Source organism: Vidua macroura, chromosome 21 (assembly GCF_024509145.1).
Source record: "Vidua macroura isolate BioBank_ID:100142 chromosome 21, ASM2450914v1, whole genome shotgun sequence".
Taxonomy (NCBI): Eukaryota; Metazoa; Chordata; class Aves; order Passeriformes; family Viduidae; genus Vidua; species Vidua macroura.
The window spans coordinates 5,519,482-5,542,338 of record NC_071591.1 but is presented as its reverse complement, the minus strand read 5'-3'; the positions used below and the strand labels follow the sequence as shown (position 1 = coordinate 5,542,338).

The following is a 22,857-nucleotide window of genomic DNA, read 5'->3' as shown; positions in this document are numbered from 1 at the left end:
GGGCCGCTCCGCCGTGTGACAGCCCCAGGAACGACAGGGCCGGACGGCGTGCCCTGCTCAAAGATGGCCGCCGGCGGCTTCGGCGTGCGCGGAGGTGGGAGGTGAGGGCGGCCGGGCCGGGCCGGGCTGCGGGAAGATGGCAGAGAGCGAGCGGCGGACAGGTGAGGAGCGCCCGGGGGGCTCTAAGAACCACCGGGCTGTGGGCTGCGTTCAGGGCCTCTCAGGGGCGTGCTCGGGGCCGGGGAGCGCCGGTACAGGGCCCCACGCTCCGGGGGTGCTGGGCCGAGGGCGCCGGGGCCGCGTTGCGGGGGGCGGTGGCAGCAGCGCCCGGCCCAGGGTGGGGAGGAAGGGGGCGATTTGCTGAGGGTGTGAAGGACCTGGGCCCCCCGAGTCTTGGCACCACCCCAGGGCGAGGTTGGTGGTCGGGACTGAGCCTCTGGATCGGCGATCCCTGTGACCCCCAGCCCAGTTTTGTGACTGGTTCTCGTGCGGAGCCTTTGAGTCCCCCTCCTCACACAAGCCTGAAAGTGCCTCCTCTGTCCAAGCTGCTTCTCGTCATAAAGCCGACCCGCCAGGCTCCCGTCTCCATCATACCAGTACACTTGGACTCCTGTGTATTCATCCCAGAATACTGTAACCCCTGCAGCCCTCACTGTTTCCTTCCTTGAGTGTTCCTCACCAAGAGGAATTGCACAAAGTTTGGGTCAGAAGCAGTGATAGCTGAGAAACAAACGCAAAGAGAGGAAAGGAGTTCTGGTAATGGTAAACACCCAGATCAGGACACTGCCCTGGGATTTGTGTGTCACCTGTACTGATGGACACATCAGCGTTTGCCTTTTCACTTCACTCCTTGGGAGGTTTTCATTGTTTTCATGTTATAAACTCTTAAAAGCAGAGCTCCATTGGTGTGGTGCCAGTCGCTGTGAGTTGTGTGCTGAATTTTCAGAAGAGAGACACACGTGTCTTTAATTTAAATTCTTCACATGTTGTTCCTCTCATCCTTCTACCTGGAACTTTTGCTGTAACTTCTGCAGCAGTGAACTGAACATTGCAACATTCAGGGCAGGAGATGAGGCTGAATCTGTTCATGGCATGGGAAATGTGAAAGGCAGAGAAGTCAAATGACTGTCAAAGGTTGTATGACAAATCTACAGCAGACTCTGTGTTGTTCCTGGGACTTTGGATTCCTTTTAATCTGATCTGCCTGCTGGAGAGCATTGTGGAAAAGGCTGCTGATGCTTCTGGGTGGTGTTTTCTATGTAAATGCACCTGATGATATTTTAAGGAGTTGGAGTTTGGTGGTGTTTGTTAGGGAGACAGTGCCTGAACTGGCTGGGCTGTGGACAGCAGTTGCTGGAGTGTGTCAAGGCAGCTGGTGCTGCATAAGTGTCTGCAGCTTTTCTGGGTTTAAAAAGGTGAACTGAGTGACTGTGACAGAACTCATAAATTGACATTAGTGCCCAGGTTCCTTGACAGTGCTCTCTGCATTGCCTCTTCCTATTAAAAGTTGCACTTTCAGAAGCATAATACAAATTACTTTAAATCTCCTGGAACTTTTCTGGTTCTGCAGGTTGGGCCCTGGGTTCAGGTGCTGGGGAAAAGAGCCCCTCTAATTCATTAGCAACTCACATTTGCATTAAATATTGCATCTAAGGCTCTGAGAGGGCTTTGAAATTAAATGATCTTCACAGCTTTTGCCTGGAAGAGGCTGTGTCCCATCATCCCCCAAGTCCTGGTGCTGCATGGACCAGAGCTGTGGCTCTGGGCTGCATTTATTGCACTGCTCCAGCTTGTTCATGCAGGAATTATCCTTTCTAGAGGAATGAAGGTCAGGCTTAACACCTAAAAACAAGGCAGAGTTAGTTTGTAGGAGAGCTCAGTGCTTCAGCATGACCTGAGGCTTGGCTGCACTAGACAGAAATAATTAAACTGTTGCTTTTGTTATCTCCTGCACTAGTCTCTCTGTCTGAATGGGAAATGCATCTTTAACAATGAAAACAGACATAAATGCTTCTGTCTGAAGGCTTGCAGTGTCCTTAGGAGGATGTTGGTGAGAAGGACTCGGTGAGATTACAGCCCAGCTGGGATGGATTTGTGTGCTTTGTATCTCCTGAGAAATAAAGCTCATTACTAAGAAAGAAAAATAGAAGATTTCTCCTTCCCCAGTGCCTCTGTTTTACCTCTTTCTTGCATCTCCCAGGTGCCTCTGAGGAGGTGGCTCCTCCTGTCCAGCAATGCTTCATGGTCCCCAAAAAGGAGATAAATGTGGTTTCCGACATGGCCAAGTGGAAGAGATCTCAGGTATGACTCTGGGGACAGGAAATACTGGGAAATGCTGCTGATCTTTTGGTGGCAGCCAGGTGTGGTGTGGGAACAGCCAGGAAGTAAAGGAGGCTTGGGCAGAGAATGGGAAATAATTGAATTTGTGTTTTAAAGAAGAAGAGTTGGTGCTTGTTTGTAGGAAAATTACTTGGCAGTAATGATTACTGCTCCCTCCCAGCAAGCTGGATGAGAAGCTGGTGACTGTTTCATCCTACCTGGCCTGTACTTTATAACCAAACTGGATTTACCCAGCCCTGTTTGAGCTCACCTTAAATGGTTCTGCTGCCTGGCCCTGGTGGCACCAGCCTGGGTTGGTTCCTTCCCACTGTGCTGTTCTGGAAAGGACTCTAGAGCTGAGCCCTTCAATTTCCTGGATAATTTTTGTTTACAGCCTGTGTGGAGCTGGTGGAACAAGCAGGTTCTCCCCTCTCTGCCTTTGAGGGATTGGGGTGTTGGCCCAAACTTATCCCACCTCTTAGGAGCAAATTCTTGCTTGATGACTGATGTGAGATGTCTTGAGAGAAACTGAGGTTATAGGCAGGTGTCAAGCAAACCTCTGGGTGCAGCTCCCAATTTAAGTCTTCTGGGTTTAAGGACTTGCTCCTGGTCAGGATTTAGGCAGAGAGGGAGAAGTGGCAGTGTGCTGCTGTGGAGCTGCACTGGAGATGATGCTTCCAGAGCAGCAAATCTAAAGAGGGGAGTGAGGAGCTTGGGCTGTCTCCCTCTTCCCTTTCATGAGCATGGGGGGATAGTCCAAGGGGGAAAGGGAAGGTAACAGCACAGGTCTGGGAGGAGCAGTGCAGGGCATAATGCCTGGGCACAGCTGAGACTTTGCAGAACTGAGGAGTTTGAATTTTACCTGATGGGAGCTGAGGGAATGATTTTGGGGTCAGTTTGAGCATTTTTAGGATTCTCCTTTCTCTAATTTTCACAGCAATGCAATCGCCACCTGCCTTCTGCTTCTGGGGCTGCCAAAAAGAGCAGTAATTTCACAGCAAGCCCTGCACCCCCGGGTGTCTCCAAGGAAGCAGTGTTGTGTGTTGGGAAAGATTCCCTTGGGGTGCAGGATGCTCCTGTGCTGTGGTTTGTGCTCTGACAGACCTGGGCTCTCCCTAAAGCTCTGCCCTCTTGGTGTTTTCACAGGCATATGCAGACTACATGGGCTTCATCCTCACTCTGAACGAAGGTGTCAGGGGCAAGAAGCTGACCTGTGAATACAAAGTGTCAGAGGTAGGAGAAGAGTTTGGATCCCCTTGTTACTTCTTTCCTGCCTTTTTTCACCTTTTTTTTTTTTTTTTTTTTTTTTTTTTTGGATCTACAATGAATTATTTCCTGGGTGAGGAATGAAGGAATGAATTAGTGGCTTATCTGGGAGCCGAGGGAGATTGAATGTGGTTGGGGATGCAAATGTCAGGGTGCCATCTTCCCCTCAGGATGCAGAGAGTCTGGATGTGCTTGGTGGATGAGAAATTGAGCAAGAGGGCAGAAGCTGGTGGGGAATCAGTGATGCTTTGAAGATGTGATATTCCCTCCTCGTTGCAGGCAAAAGGCTGGAATGTCTGTACCATTCCTGTAACCCAAGTGGTTTTTCTGTAGGAAAATCTGTGGGCAAACCACTTCTCTCCCTGTCCCTTGTTGTTGCTCAGACTGTGTTAATTGCACCAATCTCCTCAGCCCAGGCTGTAGCTAAGTTGTGCAAGCTCTGGTTGGACAGTTGTGACCTCAAGGTGTGTCACTGGCTGCACCTGCCTTGCCCAAAGTCGTGCTTAAAGTCCCGGGGCCTGCAGAGCTCACAGGGATGCTGGGTTGGGCTGGGACATTTCAGGGGGCCTGGGAGGTTTAACCTGTGGGGCAGGATCTCCCCTTCCAAGGTGTTAAGCAGAAAGCACTTGGTTTTCCCCTCGCATGAAAGTGGCTGTCACTTGTCCCTGCCTGCTGCCATAGCCACGTTTAATGGCTGTTCACCTTCTCAGGACATAGTGGAGCCAGAGAGAAAGGGCAGGCACCCTCAGTAGTGTCACTGCTGCCCCGAGGGCTCTCTGGGTGCTGCCAATCCACAGAGCACACATTGGCCACCAGCTTTGCTTCCTTGTTGCACGCCGAATCCCCCTCCCTTGGTCTGTGCTGCAGTGAGGAGATTCTTGGATACAGTTTTACTGATCACGGCTGTGCTGGAAAGCTGAGAGATGTATAAAGATCTAGGCAAAATAGGCAGCAGACTGGGCCTTGTGTTTATAGCTGTTCCTTCTGGTGTGGGAAGGCAGCTGATGGTAGTGTTTAATCCAGTCTTCATGTTTAAAGTACTGTGTTGAGTCCAGCCTTCCCTTCTAGGAGCCAGTGTGTGAATGAGAAACTCCCCTGTAGTTCATGGAGGGGATCAGGGATAATGAGTCTCTCCCTAACAGGCTTTGTGCCCCTCTTTTGTTCCTTCAATTAAGTAGAAACTGCTGTCAAATGCTGCTCTTGCTTTCTGCTGTTTGCATTTCACCTTTGAATTTTGCCTTTGTCGTGATCTCGCTTGTTCCCAACCATCCGCAGAGCACTTCTAGGGAAACAAAGCATTAAAAATGAACAAAACAAAGAGGGGGGGGGGAACCCAACCTTCTCCGACAAGCCCTTTGAGCTGTCAGGAAAAGCTGTACCAGGGCTGTGTCTGCAGAAGAGCTCTCTTGGAGTGAATGTTTTCCATCCATGGTCCCAGTCCAAGTAACAAACAAGAGACACAATCCCAACTGCTTGGGAAGTGGCAGGGAACAAATCTCATTCCTTGCACACTGAGGAGAGCAGAAGCTTGTGACTTGAGGCACAGGTGGAGCATCCCCAGGGTTGTCTTGTTGATGAGGTTGCTTGTTCATACAGGCTCCTTTGTAGATCAAACTGCTTATCTGTGCTTTTAAAAGCTCAGCCCCTCGTGGCCTCTTCTTGCATCTCTGCTCAGCTTTCTTCTCTTTTGCTGTACCTGCTACCAATGTGCTTTTGTGCCATCCCATCTTCCTCCCTGATCAAATGCCAGGGACACCTTCCTTTGGCAAATGACCTCCTGAAATCCTTTCTGCTGAATGCTTATCCACTCTGTGACTTACTGGTATTGCTTTGCCATGGAATAAAAAATGGAAGTATGGTCCCCTCTGCTTTGAAAGAGGCAGCTTAGTGGTTTCCAGAGAGTGTGTGTTGATACCAGCCTTTCTGCTGGATCCTGTTGGGGCTGAGTCCCCTTGGAGACTTGCTGAGCTTGCTCTGCTCCTACTGACACATTGTGTGGAGCTGTCCAGGGTTTGCTGCAGGCATCTGACAGGCACTGATAGCAGACTCTGGCACAGACACCGTGTCTGGCACAAGGTTGTGTGAGTGATAGGCTGTGACCTGCCTTCCCCTCCTGGAGGGAGTGCTTTCCACGTGGGGATCCATCAGCAACTTGCTGGGGCTGCAGCCTGGAGCAGTGACTTGGATCAGAGGTGCAGTGCAGTGAGGAGGACGAGGTTAATTTTTGCCATGCAAGGAGCAGACCTTCCTGTCAAACAGCCCAGTGCACTGGGGGAAACTGGTCGGTCTTGTGGCTTGCTCTGCTTCCAGGAAGGAAGTGGGGGAAGCAGCAAATGCTCTGATTTTAGCAGCTCCCCATTCTGACAGGGCCTGAGGAGCCCATAGGGGGAGAGTTGGTTGCTGTGGGCAGCTTTGGCTGCCGTGATGCCTCCTCAGCACCTCTGTCTGCCTGGCCTCTGCTCTTGAGAGCTGCTGACAGGTCTGTGCTCTGTAGGAAGCCCTGTGGTTTGCCTTTGGGACCGGTGGCAGACTCAGGGTCAAGGAGATGCAAAATCAGCACAACGAGAAGAGCAAGGAGAGCAGGGGGGAGGCTGCCCTTGCTTTGATCACTGGAAAGGTAAAGCAAAAATAGAGCTTAAAAACCCAGCCAGGCAAAACAGGCTGCAGTGGTGCTGATGGCTGTGTTCCCATAAGCTCCTTTCTCCCCCACAGGGGTCAGCCCTGGATGTATAGGCTTCCTCTGCTGGACAATGGGAAGCTGCTTCTTTTAGTTACCCCCTTTTCAAAGGGCCTTGAGCCCAAAATGAACCACAGCTCTTTAATTATTTATTGATGTGGCTGAGCCAGCAGCTGGGTCCTGCTCTCCCGTGTTCAGTGGGGCTGGGCTTTTAATCCCTTTAAAGCCAGCGAGTGGGGAAGGGAAGGTTGGACTCTCTGCTCCCCAGGGAAGGAGCTGGTCCATGCCAGCCATTTATCCAGGCAGCACCGAGTGCTCGTGGAGAGGGTTTGAAATACGGTGGCTGCTCATAATGAGCTGCTGGTGCCGGCGGATAAATCACCAGCACAATTTAATTATTTAATGCAACCCAGTGCTGGGGATGCTGTTGCTTAATTGGAGGGGAATGCAATAGCCAGGAAGGAGTAGGGCTGAGTCCAAACGTGGCCCAGTGCAATGGGAATGTGTTTGATTCCTACGGTGTTTTGGGAGCAGGGAGCTGAAGCAGAGGGGGCTTCGGTCCACATATGTCTGGGGCACTGGTCTGTTAGTGCCTCCAGGGTCACCCAGAGCTTTTTAGGCTGCCTTGTCCCTTTTTTTTTGTGTTCTCAGTGTGCTCAGGTCTTGTCGCAGTCTCTGCTCTGGCTCAGTGACTAAATCTCAAGGCCCTGGGTTGGGAGGATCCCTCTTCTGCTTGTTCCCACTGGCTGAGCCCTCGATGTCTTTGGGGTGGCACCTCAGGAGTCACTGTCTGTGGGAGGCTGTGTCTGCCATGACACCCTTCCCCCCAGGAGTGACCTGCAGCTGGTTCAGTGGCAGCACAGCTCTGCCATGCCTGGCTCTGCCCACCCCCTCCCAGTGGCACTTCAAGGGCTGGAAACTTGCTGGGCTCTGCTGTTTCCTTGTCCTCCCGACAGCAGCGTGAAGAATTGAACCACAACCCAGGAGACCAGCCAGCTTCACACGGTCGATGCCTCCAGCAAAGTCAAACCAGCCGCCGCTTCTGCTGTCCTCTTTGTCCCCTTGAAGGAGGAATCCCCTCTCGAGACAGAGGAGCCTACATTGCCCGGGGCCTGGCCAGCTGCTGTGGCGGCTGATGGCTCTCCAGCTGCTTGGAATCAGACAGGGAGAATCCCAGAGCCTCTGGCAGGCTTGACCAGTTGTCAGCAGAGCCTCCTGAAACCGTCTGGAGCTGATAAAAGTGCTGCCTGTGGTGTTGCCTCTTGGTATGGGGGGTGTAGCTGTTCTCCAGCCATTTGGGCCAGGCAGGGAGATGGTGTGCATTGGCCAGCTCTGGTCTGACAGCACAGCTCGAGACATTGTGCTATATCACCTGCTGCACCTCTTTTCCTTTCACATGGGTCCCTCACTTCCAGTCCTGGGTGTGAGAAACATGGCTGTGGTCTTGTTGTTCTTGCTGTCTTCCCATCAGCTTTGTGTTTGAATTGAGACATTTCTCTGAGAGCTGAGAGTTTCTCATTCCTGATGAGAGCACTGGTGGGCTAACCAGGCTGCCTCTTCCCCTGGGTAGGTTGTATTTTGCCACGTGCAGTGGGTGTCCCTGGGCTGGAGCTGCCTGGTGGTCTGGCTGGTAGGAGTTTGAAGCAACAGGAATCATGCTGAGAAGGTTGACTTGCTGTACAAATGTGTCCTGGCTCCTAAGAGACACTTCAGGACAATTATTAGAGCCTTGAGAAGGGCCTTTAAATCACATCATCAGCCAATGGTGAGGATGCATAGCACTGTATATGTGCTATTCTTTATCCTATGGGGAATGCAGGACCCTTAAGATATTGAGCCTGAGTTATTGTGTTGAAGGTCCCTTACCTGCCTTTCAGTCCTGTGAGGACTGCTCTGCAGCTCTTCTCCAAGAGATTTTGCAGCATGGTGCTGTTACAGCTCATGGAAGATTGTGTGGGTGACTGAGGAGTCAGCCTCAGGCTGGGCTTTGTACTGGACTGCTCTTCTGCAGGGAAGAATGGTTTTTCTGTCCCCTCTGCATTTTGAGGAGGATTGGCACAGCCCGTTTCCACATGCCTCTCTTGGGAAGCATGGTATGGGCTTTAATGACTCTCAGTGAGGGGAGAGATGTCAGAGACTGAGGGACTGCTCTGTTTTATGTCACTGTGACCCCTCACCCTCTTGCTCTCTGTAGCCCATTGAAAAGCTGGTGGCTCTGCTGAACACCCTTGACAGATGGATCGATGAAACCCCGCCAGTGGATCAACCTTCTCGCTTTGGGAACAAAGCCTTCAGGACCTGGTACGCCAAACTAGACCAGGTGAGCATGTCTGTGCTGTGCAGTGTTACCTGCAGCCCCCACAGAAGGGCAGTGTGCCCAGCAGGGGTGGGGGAATGGCTCTGTCACTGTGTGGCAGCCAAGCAGCTCACAAAGGAATTACTCAGATAAGCCTTGAAGGATCCACCTCTTGGCACGCATCACTTACCATAGACTTGGTGCTATCTTTTCCTCTTGTGAGAGCATATGGGCCATGTAAACGCTCTTGGCTGAGTATCCAGGTTCTGGATGAGTCAGAAGGGCTGTCAAAGCCCAAGGAATTTCTCTGCTTTGTAACTGCCCACTGTGTCACAAAATGAGAGAAATATCGGGGAAAACTGCTCGAATTCCTTCAGCTCAGAGCACTTGCCCTGCACCAAGCTCTGGAGGTGGCACAGCCCCAGTCCCAGCAGCAGTGACCTTGCAGCTGCTCTGCTGTTCTAGTGATGCTTTTGTCCCTGGTGATGGCTCAGTGGGTAACTGGTTCAATGTACTTGGGTGATGAGGCTTTTCTGTCTTACAGGATGTGTATGGCCTGAATAGGTCTCAGGACAAGCTCTCCCTGACTTGCTCCATCTCTGGAGATGACTTCTCCAACAGGAGATTTTGCTCCTCTCTCTTGCTTCCTCCAGGCATTGCAGGGCACTGTTGCAGCCCTCATGCTGTGGCAGCATCTGAGCACAGGGTGCCTTGTCCCTGGGGATTGTGACAGATCTGTGCTCACACACACCCTGTGTCTTTCAGGAGGCAGAAAAGTTGGTGTCAGCAGTGATTCCCAAGCATTTGGCTGATGCTGCCCCAGAAGTGGCTGTGTACCTGAAGGAATCCGTGGGGAACTCCACCCGCATTGACTATGGCACAGGTACCTGGGCTTGCACGCTGGCCAAGGCTGGGTTTGTCAGGAAGGGACCTTTGGAGTTGGGTGCTGTATTTATTTAAATATATCATTACCACTATTTTTAGGGCCAGCTTGAAATGAACACCTTCTTTTTATGGCCCCCTCACCCCTCTGCCCTGTGTGGGCTGTGACTGGGAGCTGTGCTAGAGCTGTGACACCCTTTCACATCTCATCCAATGAGATGGGAACCAAGTTGTTATGGGATGAGCTGTAGGACGTGCTTCACTGCATGCAGCAGTCCTGCAGCAAGCAGTTTAAAGGATAAAATATGCTGGCTTGCATTGGAACTAGAGTGAGAGCCATGTTCATGTTCGGTGGGAGGTGTCCCTAGAGGGACATCATAATGGTCTGGTGGTCCCTAGAAGTGGATCACTGCTTACAGAGGGACTTTGAAATCTGAAGTTAGAAGCATCTGAGGACATACTGAATTGCTGGTGAAGTAACCACACAGGCTTCAGTGAGAACTAAGTATAGAATTGTCTGCATGCTCTGCTCCTCTCTGGAGGATAGCTGTGTCCTCACCAAAAGGCAGGAGAACAGGATGCTGTGAGTGCAAGGAAACATGACTTTGAGCTTGGGCAGGGAGAGGAAGAGGAAGCCATGGGTAAAAGCTGAAGGATTGGAGGCTGTGCAGTGCTGGCTGCGGCTCACTGGCACCAGGGGGAGATGTTGTCCTTGGAAAGGCTGGATGGGGTTTGGTCAGCTCAGAGAAGGAAATTCAACCTCTCCTTCCATCCAGTGTGTCCCAAGCCAGGGGCCTATGTCCCAGCTCACAGTGTCCAGACCATGGGTGCACTTTGTTCCTACACTGGGAACTGCCATCCACACCTTTCTATAGTGTGGATCTGCTGATCTTGTACTTTCCCTTCTTCCATGGTCCTTCCCACTGAAAGACATTTCTGGGTTTGCTGGTTGTTTCTTTTCCTTGCTGTTAGCTGGAGGGCCAGGTTGCAGAGGCTTAGCCTGAGATCCCAGTACCTTCTGGGACAGACTGTTCCTGGCAGTGTTGTGGGATCAGCATCCTTCCAACACAGAGATATTTTTGTAGCAGGAGGAAATCTGTTTGCTTGCAGATGTGAGGTTCTCTTGCATCCCCCAAGAAGATGACTCTGCAGTGCTCCACTTCCCTTGCTGTGCCAAGCTCCTGGGAAAGTCCCTGCCTTGCTCCCAGCATGCCCAGTTTGAGCTGTTTTCCCTTAAGAACTTCTTTTCTTTAAGTTAATGATCACCTTATGAATGTCTAGAAGGTATAATTTGGGTGGGTGCTGCAGGGGGATAAAATATTGTCAACTCATGGCATTAACAATGACAACAGGGTTGAGAGGGAACTGTGACTGCTGTGATTGCTGAAGAGCTGTTGTGGTGCCCACAGAAAGGTTGTCCTGGGGGCCAGAGACACCTGTGTCATATCTCTGCATGTCTTTTTACTCCAGGGCATGAAGCTGCATTTGCAGCCTTTCTCTGCTGCCTCTGCAAAATTGGTGTGCTCAGAGTGGATGACCAGATGGCCATTGTCTTCAAAGTGTTTAACAGGTGAGGTAATGGGAGGAGAAGGGCTGGAAGTATTGGGCTGTCTAGGGGGAAGGGTAGAATGGGAAAGCTGAAGACAATTTTAGACATAATTAGGAGCAGATGTACATTTTAATGGCCTGTACACTGACCCATTATAACTGTCTCAAAAAGAGGAGATGGCCCCTTGTCTTCAGAGGCATTGTCCTCCTGGAAAGTTACTTTAGTGGAGCACAAGTTACTGAACTCTGTGGGTGAGGCTCTGTGCTTTGTGATAGACAGGAGTATCTGATCAGAGGCTAACATCTCTTCAGGCATCAAAAATAAAAAATCTATGCAACTGGCAGGCCTCCACTACTCCTCTAGATGTGTTTCCAGCTCAGGAGGTAGAGTTGATAGGATGAAACTGATGGAATGGGTGTTTGGAGTCCAGGGATCTAATCCCAGCTGTATCACTGTTTGGTGGCATGGAAACAATTTCCTTCAATAGTACTTCCAGCTTTAATTTTCCACCTGAAAAGTGGAAGTAGTGGTTGCTGTAAGGTAGAAAACTCTGTGCTTTTCTGGAAGTTGGTGAAGGGATGCGAAGTGTCAATGTTTACAAATAACAGTGGGCGTGAGGAAGGATCTGCACTATCATAAGACTTTGCAGATAAAGCAAACCCCTGCCCCTGGGTTTCTCTGTGCATTTGGTGTTAGGTACCATCAGGCTGCTTTCTATGGCAAAAGAGCTGAATATGTATTCAGTGAACTGTGCTGTATGTGGGGGTCCTGCTTACGAGTGATAAATTGTGTCTTTTCCCCAACTGGTTTTTCTTGTCCTCGCAAAAGTCAAAGAACAGGAGAAGGCCTTGCCTTACCCTTCCTGTTCTCTTTGGTCTCAGGTACCTGGAAGTGATGCGAAAATTGCAGAAAACCTACAGGATGGAACCTGCTGGCAGCCAGGGCGTGTGGGGCTTGGATGACTTCCAGTTCCTGCCTTTCATATGGGGCAGTTCCCAGCTGATAGGTACTAATAAAAATCTTGTGTCCTGGCTTACCCTCTGCCCCATTTGTGTAGGATGTAAAGATGGTGGGACTTGGGGCTGACTTTTAAATTCAAATATGTCAGATTTGTGTATAACACAACAGGAAAGTTTGGGGCTTGGATTTTTTGTTTTACCTCAGTGTAAAGCTGAGGTAAAAGAATAAAAGCTGGTTGGGAGATAGAAAGCTTCCTTTTATAGTACTTCAGTCTTTATTGCAATGATTGCAATTAAGCTTTTTAAAAGGAGAGTCTTGGTTTTGGTGCTAAAAAATGCAATTTCTGCTCAGTGGAGTTTTGTTCCTGCAGAGGCACTGGAGTGGGAGATGAGATAGAAGGGAACAACTCTGTGCTGCCTTTTAAAGAGCTCTCATGGGAGGGTTGTGCTTCTGGGTGAGGGGCAGCACACCACCTGGTTGAACTTGATCTCAGGAGGGGATTGCCATACAGGTTACTTCCTGTTGCTTCTTACTCTTTTTAGACCATCCAAGTCTGGAGCCTCGGCACTTTGTTGATGAGAAGGTGGTAAATGAAAACCATAAGGACTTCATGTTCCTGGAGTGCATCCTCTTCATTACAGAGGTGAGGAATGGAAGGTTTGTCCCACAGGGACATTCTCTTGACATTAGATACTTGGCTCTGGCAGTGGTTTACTCTTCCTCCTTTGCCTGTTTGTTTGCTCTCATGGAACTGTGCAGATGAACCATTGTTGCATGGCAGAGGTGTTCTCCTTGAATGAGCTGAGACAGGGATGTTGAGAAGAAAGTGTAATTAAACTGGATGGGCTGTGGATTGTAGTTGAAGGGAGCTGTAACAAGTGCAAACAAATAACTTTGGATCATCACTTGGATCAGTCAGTGGGAGCTTGCATGGAGAAGTCTGGTTCCCGTAGATACACTAGGAAGATGAAGTAGGAGCTGTGAAATGACTCTGCTTGCCAAGACAACCTCCCTTCCCTGCAGCCCTTGGGTGCTGCCTGGCAGCCCTGGGCCTCCCCTTGCTTAGGGCAGGCCCCCAAACCTCTGTGCTGCTCTGCCTCCTCCAGATTCTACCAAAAGAGTTGCCCATTAAATGCACCTTATTTGCAGCTGACCTAGAGCAGAGGTGGTGCTGAGATTCCCCCAGCTGGCAGCGCTCTCAGGACTGTTTCTGCTCAGGCACTGCAGGGCCCTTGGGAGAGGGGCAGGTGATCCTCAGCTTGTTGGCAGCCCTGGGCTGTTTCTCAATGAGGGAGCTCGTGGCTTGCTGCCTGCAGCATCAATGGAGGATTTGGCCGTGTTTCTCCCAGTTCCCTCACTGCACAGTCTGGACAGGGAGAGCAAGAACTACCCGCTCTGTTGTGGTGAGGGATTTCTTGTCTCTGGCAAGAGGAAGTTGATGGGATTAATTTTGAAGGACAAGAGTGCAGTTCTTCCCTTTTGTTCTGTTCACTTTCCCCCTTCCTCGCCTCTCTAATTTAGTGATTAGATGGGAAGGGAGGTTACAGACTATGAACTTATCCTTTCATGTAGGAAATCTTTATAGGAGCCTTTGGCCCAAACCCCAGGAGGTGCTGTGTCAAGTCCTGTTAAATCTGGTAGGGTTTGTTGGTACTCAGCACCTCACAGGGTTTAACCCTTAATGCCAAGATAAATCATACCATGGGTAATAAAGAGGTGCTGGTAGAAGAGATCAAGATGAGGACAGGAAATCAGGAGCCAAGATGGTCAAAGATTTATTTTAGTTTAGGCTTCTGTGATATCCAGACAGTGCACTGACCTCTTAAAAAACTTACATCTCTTGAGATGTGTGTAGAAGATTCTGCAGCGCCCAGTTGACAGGTGATGTTTAAAATACCCAGCACAATCCTGCCGCTTCAGGTCACTCTGCTTCTGCCTGCAGAAAGTCAGCTTTTTAGTAGGCTTTTCAAATAAATGTTTTGAGTTCCTTTTCCACACATTTGTCGTGAATTGTGGAATTCAGTGTTTCTTCCGAGATCCCCAGTGCCACCTGGTGGCAAGGAGCCCTCTTGGCCCTCCTGCCGTGAGCTGAAAGGGACGGCAGCAACCTGCATTACCAAAGCCACGGTATATTCAATGCATCTCCGTGCGGGTTACTGCTTCACTTTTATGAAGATTTTTCTTTTAAATCTTGAGTTTTTTCCCTCCCAAGCGCCCGGGAAGGCCGTGACTGCCACTAGGGGGGGCGAGGCAGCCTCAGTGCCCTCCAAATGCTTTCTCTCCAAAATCAACAACAAAACAAAATAGCAGGGAAAAAAGATAGAAGGGATTAAAGACTTCAATAAATGAACGATATTGTTTTCTTCTCAGCTTGTCATCTGGAAACAGCTCTCCTTTAAAGGTGTTAAACATGTAACAAACACCACAGCAGTTCCCATAGTGGGTCTGGTACATCTTGCCGACATGAGAGCAGGTTTTGTTTCAGACTACAACTGAGGAAGGTTGTTTTCTGTCAACTGAGAGAATATTTTCTTGAGCAGATACTGTTCTCAGCCCCCAGGTGATGTTTCAGGAATATGAATATATGCTGTTGTGGTGTTTGCCAGGCATGTATTTAAACCTCAGGCTTTTAAAGCAGTGGCAAGATGATGTCCAGGCTGACCCCACCACGGCATCCTCCTTAGAGGAGCGCCCAGGCACGGCACTGAATCTTGCATGAGCTGACCTGATGTTGGGAAATCTGCAGGGTGGGTTTGGACCTGAACACATGCTTCTGGAACAGGGTGAGGTTTGTAGAGCTGGCTGGCACTCGAGCTGTTCCCTTGCTGCTGCCTTTGCCTTGACAAAGGGGTGTGTGTGGTACCTGAAAGTGTGAGGATGAGGAGGGTTTGGGAGCATCCCTATGGAGCCTGCCACACAGGGGCTGTAGAGGACAGTGATGCAGGGCTGCCTGTGTGTGGGCAGAGGAGGGGAGCTGGGTACACCCAGCTGTTGTGGGAGATCAGTGCACTTGCCCAGATGCTCCTCTGAGAGCTCAGGGCAGGCAGCAGGAATTTCAGCTTCAATCTGGCTTCTAAATTTGGGAAGGGAGAGCTCGGGTTTCTGCTGGAAGGGAAGGAGCTGACAGGAAAGCACGGCCTCAGCCGTCCCCCTCCCCCCTGCACTGACAGAGGAACCATTTACAAAAGGCCGATTCTCTTGGGAACCGAGAGGCAGGAACGCCACGTCTGTGAGTAATTTCCTGCTCAATATGGCTGCTCTGACTCACTCCGTTCCCCTGGGGTCACTGCGGGACTGCAGCGCTCGCCGCCTCTCGCTCTCCCCCCCAGCTCTCTCTCTTCGCCCTTTGTGGCTGGAAGGAGATGGGTTTTTTTTTGGTTCCCCTTCTCATCCCTCTTATTTTTCCCGCTCCAGCTTGAAACCATAGCCAAGCCATCCCTTGCTGGGTGTCTGGGTGAGGAGGGCCACAGTGGTGGCCATGCCAGGCATGAGCGTGGGACTGGCAAGCCGTGCCTGCCTCCTTCGTGCTCTCTGGCTTGGGAAGGGGAGAAGAGCACGGTGGTGGTGGCTGATGCCAGCTGTGCCCCTCTGAAGGGCGGTGACACCAGGGGAAAGAAGGCTTGGCGTCAAAACTCAGGCAGCCAAACCTCCTGTGTGGGGAGGGGAGGCTCTGGTGGAGCCGCCTGTCGCAGAGCTCCCTGGCAGCCGCTGCTTTGGGTGCCCACCGGTGCCAAATCCTGGCGCTGGGTAACGCGCCGGCGCTGCCAGGGAGCGCCGTGCTTTGTGTGTGTGCACGTTTCATCTCATAGCCACGAGGGAAGCGTGTGGCGGAGGGGACAGGGAGAGGCTCATCTGTCATCCCCCAGCTCACAGGAACCTCCGAGGGGAAGTGGAGATGCACCCGCGCTCTCCCGGCACCAAGCAGAGCTGCAGACTCGCTTCCCCTGCTGCTCCAGCCCCAAGGCCAGCGGGTTTGAAGCACATCGCCCTCCAAACAGTGAGGTTTTTGGGTCCTCCCACCCTCTCCCTCTCTTCCTTTCTTTCTCTGCTGCAGGCTGGTGTCACACAGGCATTGCAGAAAGGCAGCAGCATTTTCCCAAAGCACATTGATTGGCCCTGCTTGCTTTTTTAGTGAGCAGAGAGGTTGTTTTGGAGGCGCTTTTCCCACCCTCTCTCCAGGCCTGTGCGTGCATGGAGGGAAGGGGTTAGTTGTTCGAGCCCCAGGTCGGGAATGAAAGTCCAAAAGATTCCTCTCTCCCCACGCTCCTCTTTAGCGTGAGCTTCGGCCTTGTGGTTTCTGATGTCATGGGAACTTTGCTCAGTCAGAGTGGCTGTGTTGTATTTCTTTTTCTCCCTGAGGGTCTGTTTTTGTTCATGGAGGAGAAGGAGAGACAACCACCCAGGGAATCTACATGCAACTGCCCCTGATTGCAGCTTCCCTCCTGCCCTCCCTCCTCCAAACTCCTTGCCCTGGGAGGAGAAACAGTGGAGTATTAAATTAAAAAAAAGAAAAAAATGTAAAGCATCTACTGCAAGCCAGCAGCTTGCAGCTCTGGAGCCAGTTTGGAGAGCATGTCCCCTCTGCTCCTGCTTCCCCTAGAGCCCTCCTCAGCTAGAGGCAGGTGTGGAGTGGGCTGTGGACACAGAGCTGCTGCCAGCCTGCACTGCCCTCTGTATTCAGGGAAGGCAGTGGTGGCTGTCGCTGCTGCTTGTTGTTGATCTGAATGGGGAATGAGTCATTTTCTTGGAAAGCCCAGCAGTGCTGCACTGGGAGGTTTCTGGGTAGAATAGGAACAGCGTTGAGCCAAGCTCTGCTGGGGGGAAGAACAGGACTTATGTGGGGCTTTTTTAATACAGTCATTAAAAGGGAGGTGTGCAGAAGGAGGTCTGATTAGGAAAGCATAGCAAGAAAAGGCTTAATTTTATCAGGGAAGGAGGGGAGCTGGATTGCCACGGGTTCATGTGATGTGGCCACAGCAGGAGGGAGCATGTAGGGAGGGGGGGAAGACACAGTGAGGTGGCTGGTGCGTGGGTCACTGGGCTTGGTGGGAATGTTTGCTTGGAGAGAGTGTGAGCATGAGTCACTGCTGGTGCACGAGCTTCCTGGCTGGCCCGGCTCCCTCAGCCCTGTGCTTGGGTCTCTTTCAGATGAAGACAGGCCCCTTTGCTGAGCACTCCAACCAGCTCTGGAACATCAGCGCCGTGCCCTCCTGGTCCAAGGTCAACCAGGGCCTCATCCGCATGTACAAGGCAGAGGTGAGTGCTGTGGGCAGGGGGAGGCTGCTCGGCCACACACCTGCTCTCCCACAGCACCATGGGTCAGCTCTTGTGCTGCTCCAGGTGTGGGGACCCCATCACAGCCATTTGTTACTCCTTGCTGACTGTGGCTTGGGAGCACTTGGCTGTTCAGGTGCTGCTGGCTTAAAGGAATCTCTTGCCTCGTGTTTGCCCCAAAACCAATCCCAAAGTGGCCATTCCTTGCACACATGACTTTTGCCATGTCTTGTCTTACCATAGTGCAAGTGCAGATCTCCAAATTACGGCAAATGTCTTGACCTCCTTGTTCTTCTGGTCCGCCACTATTTTACCAGCTAGAGAAGACTTATTTTAAATTACCACCCATGTTTCAAGAGCCCCAGGGCAGGCTGAATACTTCCTACTGATTTACCCTTTCTACAAGCCCCATCCATGCCATGTGCCAGCCCAGTGAGACCACAGCCACCTCTCTGGTTTGGCCATCCTCCGCCCACCAGCTCTGCTGGCATCGCCCCAGGCTTTCCTGGTGAACCCTGACCTGGAGAACAGGGCAGTTTTGGCTCTCCCTTATCTTCCTTCCCGCTCAAGCTAACCCTGGGCTTGAGGAAGTAGGACAGGAACCTCCAGAGGGAATGGTGTTGGCTCTGCAGGACACAATGGCTGCACTAAAGCGCTGGAGGAGCAGGGATGGTGCAACTCCTTGCTGGCACTGGGGGGTGGGGACTGGTGGTGCCTGAAAGAATGAATCCCACACCCTGCAGTGCTGCTGGTGTCAGCCATGCTCCTGTTGGGAGCTGGGACAAGCTCCTGTTGCTGGGACACACAGCTCTGCGGGCAGCTCTCTCAGGCCCAGCGCACAAAGGGGTTAACTGTGCCGAACGGCCGCTCCCTCCCCCAGCCCTTCCTCTGCACTGCACATCCTGTGTTTAGGTTCCAGGCCACATACCTCTCTAATCTGTGAGGTGTCACTCCCAGGCCCGCTGGCTCCTTCCGCCCCCAGCTCAGTTTTCCTCCCAGCCTCCAAAGAGGAGAAGTGGGGCTGGGGGCCGACCCCCTCGCCTGGCTGCTCCTGGGAGGGGTGCCCCAGGCTGCTCCTTGGAGAGGGGCTGTCCCTGGGCTGCAGCTCTGTCACAGGGGCTGGAGACACTGCCTGCTGGAAAACCCTGAGCTGGAGGCTGAATTGTGAGAGCTGAGGGGTCTGAAGGGGAGACCACAGCACTGTGAGTGCCTTTAAAGTGAAACATGAGTGTCTTAAAACCTAGAGTTTCAGTGTGGTCTGCTGCTGCCTCAACAGCCTTGCCGTGGTCCTTCCTTTCCTTTGGATCAGTTCCTTCACAAGCTGGATGCTCCCCTGGCATCCCACATTCCCTGGGATGTTGGTGTTCTCCTGCCTGGTACCCCACATGCCCTGTGCCGTGGTTGCTCCCAGCTGTACATGGCTGGAGGAGCTTGGCAGTGATGAGCCCACAGTGCAGTGCACACATTCACTGATGTCTTGGGGCCACCATGTGCTGGCAGATCTACCTGTCCCCTGCCTGGAGAGAGCACAGCTCGGGGATTCTCTAGAGACTGGGAGATTCTTTGGCTCTTCTATGTGCATCCAAGATATGGTCTTTTCTGAAGGCCTTAGTCTGTTTTGAGTAGCAGGTGACTTTCTGTGTGAAAATGCTGGATCCAGTACGGGTAGGTTTCTAGAAATATCTAGATGTAGCTGTGTCAAGGGGAGAAAGCAAAAACTGCTAGGAAATGGTACTAATGGTACTAATTTTGGCTAAAGCATAGAAAATACTGAATCAACCAAAGAGCTTTAAATTTAGTTTTTTTTCCTCAGATAATGTTTGTAGGTCTTAAAGGACTAATCCTAAAAACATGATTCTTGTGCAATGTTGTCCTCTCTTGCCGTGGTGTGGAAGTTGTGTTCACCTGGATAGGCAGAGGAGAGGGGGCACTCCTGCTCAGGGGTCCTCAGGGTTCTTTACAATAGAGATATCTTTAGATATAATCTATTCTGGGGAGTTATCTAACCTGATGCTGGCTCAACCAGTTCCTGCCTGGCTTGGGAGATGACAGGGGTGTGGATGTGGACATAGTAGCATGGCTGGGCAGAGCTTTCAGTTATGGTGTGCCTGGCCCTGCAGGTTACACCAACATTTGCAACTGGAGGATCTCTAGACTGATTTTCTGGGAATGACACAAGGTTAGGAGTCACTTAACCTTCATCCTTTGCAAACTGAATCCGTCTGGGTGTCTCAGGCCAGGCTCAAAGTCACTGCTGGAAACCTTGTCTCTTTTCTGCTGGCTCCCAGCGTATTTCTGCTCTCTGTGTAGCCTTCACCAGTGCAGTCTTTCTGCAATTAGCTACTGCCAGCATTAGCAGAGGAGAAGTCAGCAACACCCCTCAAGTACTGACATGGATCTTTGTCCAGCTCAAGGCAGGCAGCTTCTGTGGCAGAGCCTGAGGCATGTGATGGCAAAGAGAAGGAAGGTTTGGGGTTGTGGTGTCGCTTTGTCTAACTGGCCAAGTGAGAGCAAGATTTCAGGTTTTATTTGTTTTCCCCTCCCTTCTCCCTGCCCCTCTGATCACCCATTGCAATTGATCAGGTGAAATCAGACACTCAGCTGGAGGCTCCTGCTCTGTAACACTCCTGGGGTGGCTGAGGAGCGCTGGGTGTCGGACAGCACTGACCAGAACCGGGACTGAGTGGAGGCAGCAGCAGAGGATGAGATCACTTGCTAGAAACAGACCAGGAGAAATCCCACTTGGTGGGAGTGGGGCAGTCCCAGACCTAGTTAATCTAAAAATCACTTCAAAGGCTTTATCTCTTCTCTGTCTTCTCTATGGGATGGCTTTAAACAGCTGACAGAAAGCTCAGGTGTGTCTGTGTCCAGGAGCTGTGGTCTGGATCCAGGCACTCCAGGGCAGATGAGCAGTAGACTGAAGACAGTGTGTCTTCAACTCTGTGTGTTTATGAAATCCCAAATGTGTCTATTTATAATATAATGGGTGAAGACGTGTTTGCTTGAAAGTCCATGGGCTTTTCTTATTCTCTCCATCAAAGGCAAGTGAAGAAGTTGACAGAATAGAGTGTGGTTAAAGCAGCAGCCTTGATGTTTTTCCCCTGAGCCTGCTTTTGAGTCTCCTGACCTTTACTTCTCTGCAGTCAGTCAGGAAATACTTCCCATTGTAACTAATCTAGTCCCAGTTCCATCTTTAAAGGTTGGACTTGGTGCATGAATCTACTCCCCACTAAGTCCCAATCAGACCTTCAGTGGGATCAAGATGGTGGCAAGAAGAAATAAGCCTGAAATTGAGCTAGTCTTGGGTACAGTTTCATCCACAGCTGATGCAAGGAAGGCTGTGTTGCTCTGTACAGCTGATAATTCAGTAAACTTGTGCTAGTCCTTCTGAATAGAGGAGGAGAAATTTCTTTGCTTGTCTCCTCTTGAGCTGGCAATGTGTTACATGGAATGGATACCCCTTCTTCCCACTGGTGGTAAAGTCTCTTCATCTGGAGCCCAAACCAGTCTGGTCTTCCATGGGACTCCTTGGAACTAATTGGGCTGACATTTTGAGCTGTCAGCATCTCCAGTGTTCATTTCTCTCTGCTCTCCCCTCATGCCCGTGTTACCCAGCCCTGCTTCCTCTGAGAGTTTGTCTAAGTGGTTGTGTGGAGAGACAGCAGCAGCTCTAAGCATTAGGAAGCTTTGAAGGTGACGTGCCCTGATGCTCACGGGACTTACTTCTTGGTGCCTTGCCATGGAGATTTGTGGTTTTCTGCCTGGCTCTTATTCCCCAGGAGTGGATACAGCCATGCTGTACTTTCACCACCTCCAAACTTGTTTGGCTCTGGTGTGCTGGTGCTTGGAACCAGTTGCCTGGCCTCTGGCTCCAAAGGGATTACTGTAGGCCTGGGCTTCTGAGCACTAATCTTCCTGCTTGCCCATGATGACAGCACGAGGGCAGGGTGCCTGTGCTCAAGTCCTGCCTTGGGGTGAGAGCTGTCTGCAGTACATGGCTTTCTCCCCAGCCCCAGAGTCTCCCCTGCTGCAGCAAGTCCAGTTTGGCTCCATGGAGAGTTGTAACCACGTCATGGCTGGTGAACACGCACTGCTGAGCTCTGTGTGATGGAGTGGAGCCTGCTCTGTGCCCTCCATGAGGTTTGGGCAGTCTGAGTCTGCTGTGACTCAAAAACCAGAGCTCTGAGAGGCTCTGCCAGGCAAGTGCTGGCAAACTCTGACGTTATTGACCACAGTCCATGGCCTTCCTGCTGTTGGCTGGTGAGTGGAAGGGGCTGTGCCCTTGCAGCCCTGCTCACCCTACGCAGAGCCTGGGTGTAGCTGCAGGAAGCAGCTCTGAGCTAGTCTGCTTTGTAGTGGATCTGTGTGACTGACCTGTGATCCATTACTCTTCAATGGGAGGTGGGAATTTCAGGGGTGAGGGGTTGTTAGAAATAGGATCATATTTTAAACTATGGCTGCAAAATCACTGGTGCTTGTCCATCAAAGACTTGAGAGTCTGGAATGCAGTTTGGGCAGTGCCTTGCAGCTGCAGAATGGTGCCTCAAACCCAGAGTGTGGGCACTGGCCTGGGGGGGAGAGTCTCTCTCTGCAATGTTGTCCTCTGCAGGGGGGATTCTGCAGTTCTTAGTATTTGTAGGGTGAAGCTCTTCAAAGACATCAGCTTGAGCAAGGAGAGTGGTGAGGGAGAAAACTGCTGACAGACATGCTACTTCTGCTCATGCTCCAGGCCTCCCCATACTGAATTTCAGTAAGAAAAAGACTCTGGCTAAAGGGAAGGGGATAGGGTTATGAAGTGCTGCTACTGGCCTGAGAAGCCTGATTGGAATGTGGAGGGGCAGACATGGGGCTGATCCTCTGCCTTTGTCTGAGATGAGTGGTCCTGAACCCTGACCCTCTGGACAGGATGTGGCTCAGGCTGTGTGTGTAAGGTGGAAATGTCTCCTGAATTCACCTCTCTTTATCTCCCCTCCTGCAGTGCCTGGAGAAGTTTCCTGTGATCCAGCACTTTAAGTTTGGCAGCCTGCTCCCCATCCAGCCTGTGACATCTTAAAGGAGCCCGCAGGAAGAGCCGAGGCAGCGGAGGCACAGCACGGCGCTCTTCCTCCTCCCCTCACCCCTCCTCACCACCCAGCCCATCCTTTCCTGCACATCCTCATCGGCAACCACAGATCCAAAGCACTCGCCGGCCTGGCAGGGGAGATGGGACCTGGAGCAGCTCCTCCTGCATGTCCTCACCCTGGGGACGTCTCGCCAGCGGCCGAGCTGGGGCCGTGCTGCTCTGCTGTGCCGCATCCCTGCCGGGAATGGGGATGGGTTTGAGCAGGGGCTCCCCTGCAGAAAAGGCCCTCTGCTTTGCTTCCCAAGAGAAAGGGGTGTGGAGGGGAGGAAGGCACATGTGTATGTGTTGGGCAGTGGTAACTGCAATTTCCCTTTTGAATTTCATTGGAGTTTCCTGTTGCTGTTTGCTTTGGGAAACGACTGCGACTGCGCGGGTTGAGGTGTGAGCCTGTGCGTGTCTGTATCAGCCAGCTCTGCCTGCACTGGAGATCTGAACTGGAAAAAGGGAGTTGTAGGGAGTGCCTGTGGCTTGTGGAAGCCCAGGGTACTGTATCTCCCTTTTTCTGGGTAAGG

General features: G+C 51.5%; 1 protein-coding gene across 2 annotated transcripts; it reads left to right on the top strand.

Moving 5' to 3' along the window:
• Positions 1–38: 38 nt before the first annotated feature.
• On the top strand, positions 39–22,668 carry PTPA (protein phosphatase 2 phosphatase activator). 2 transcript variants are annotated; one of them, XM_053996719.1, is made up of 10 exons: positions 39–161; positions 2,201–2,301; positions 3,466–3,552; positions 8,457–8,582; positions 9,324–9,441; positions 10,911–11,010; positions 11,871–11,995; positions 12,492–12,592; positions 17,098–17,205; positions 22,202–22,668. In XM_053996719.1, exons 1-10 carry the CDS (start codon positions 137–139, stop codon positions 22,274–22,276), a joined length of 966 nt encoding a protein of 321 aa, XP_053852694.1. In that variant the 5' UTR covers positions 39–136; the 3' UTR covers positions 22,277–22,668. The 2 variants fall into 2 exon arrangements, with proteins under 2 accessions (XP_053852694.1, XP_053852695.1); XM_053996720.1 differs by lacking the exon at positions 39–161 and adding an exon at positions 521–596.
• Positions 22,669–22,857: the final 189 nt, after the last annotated feature.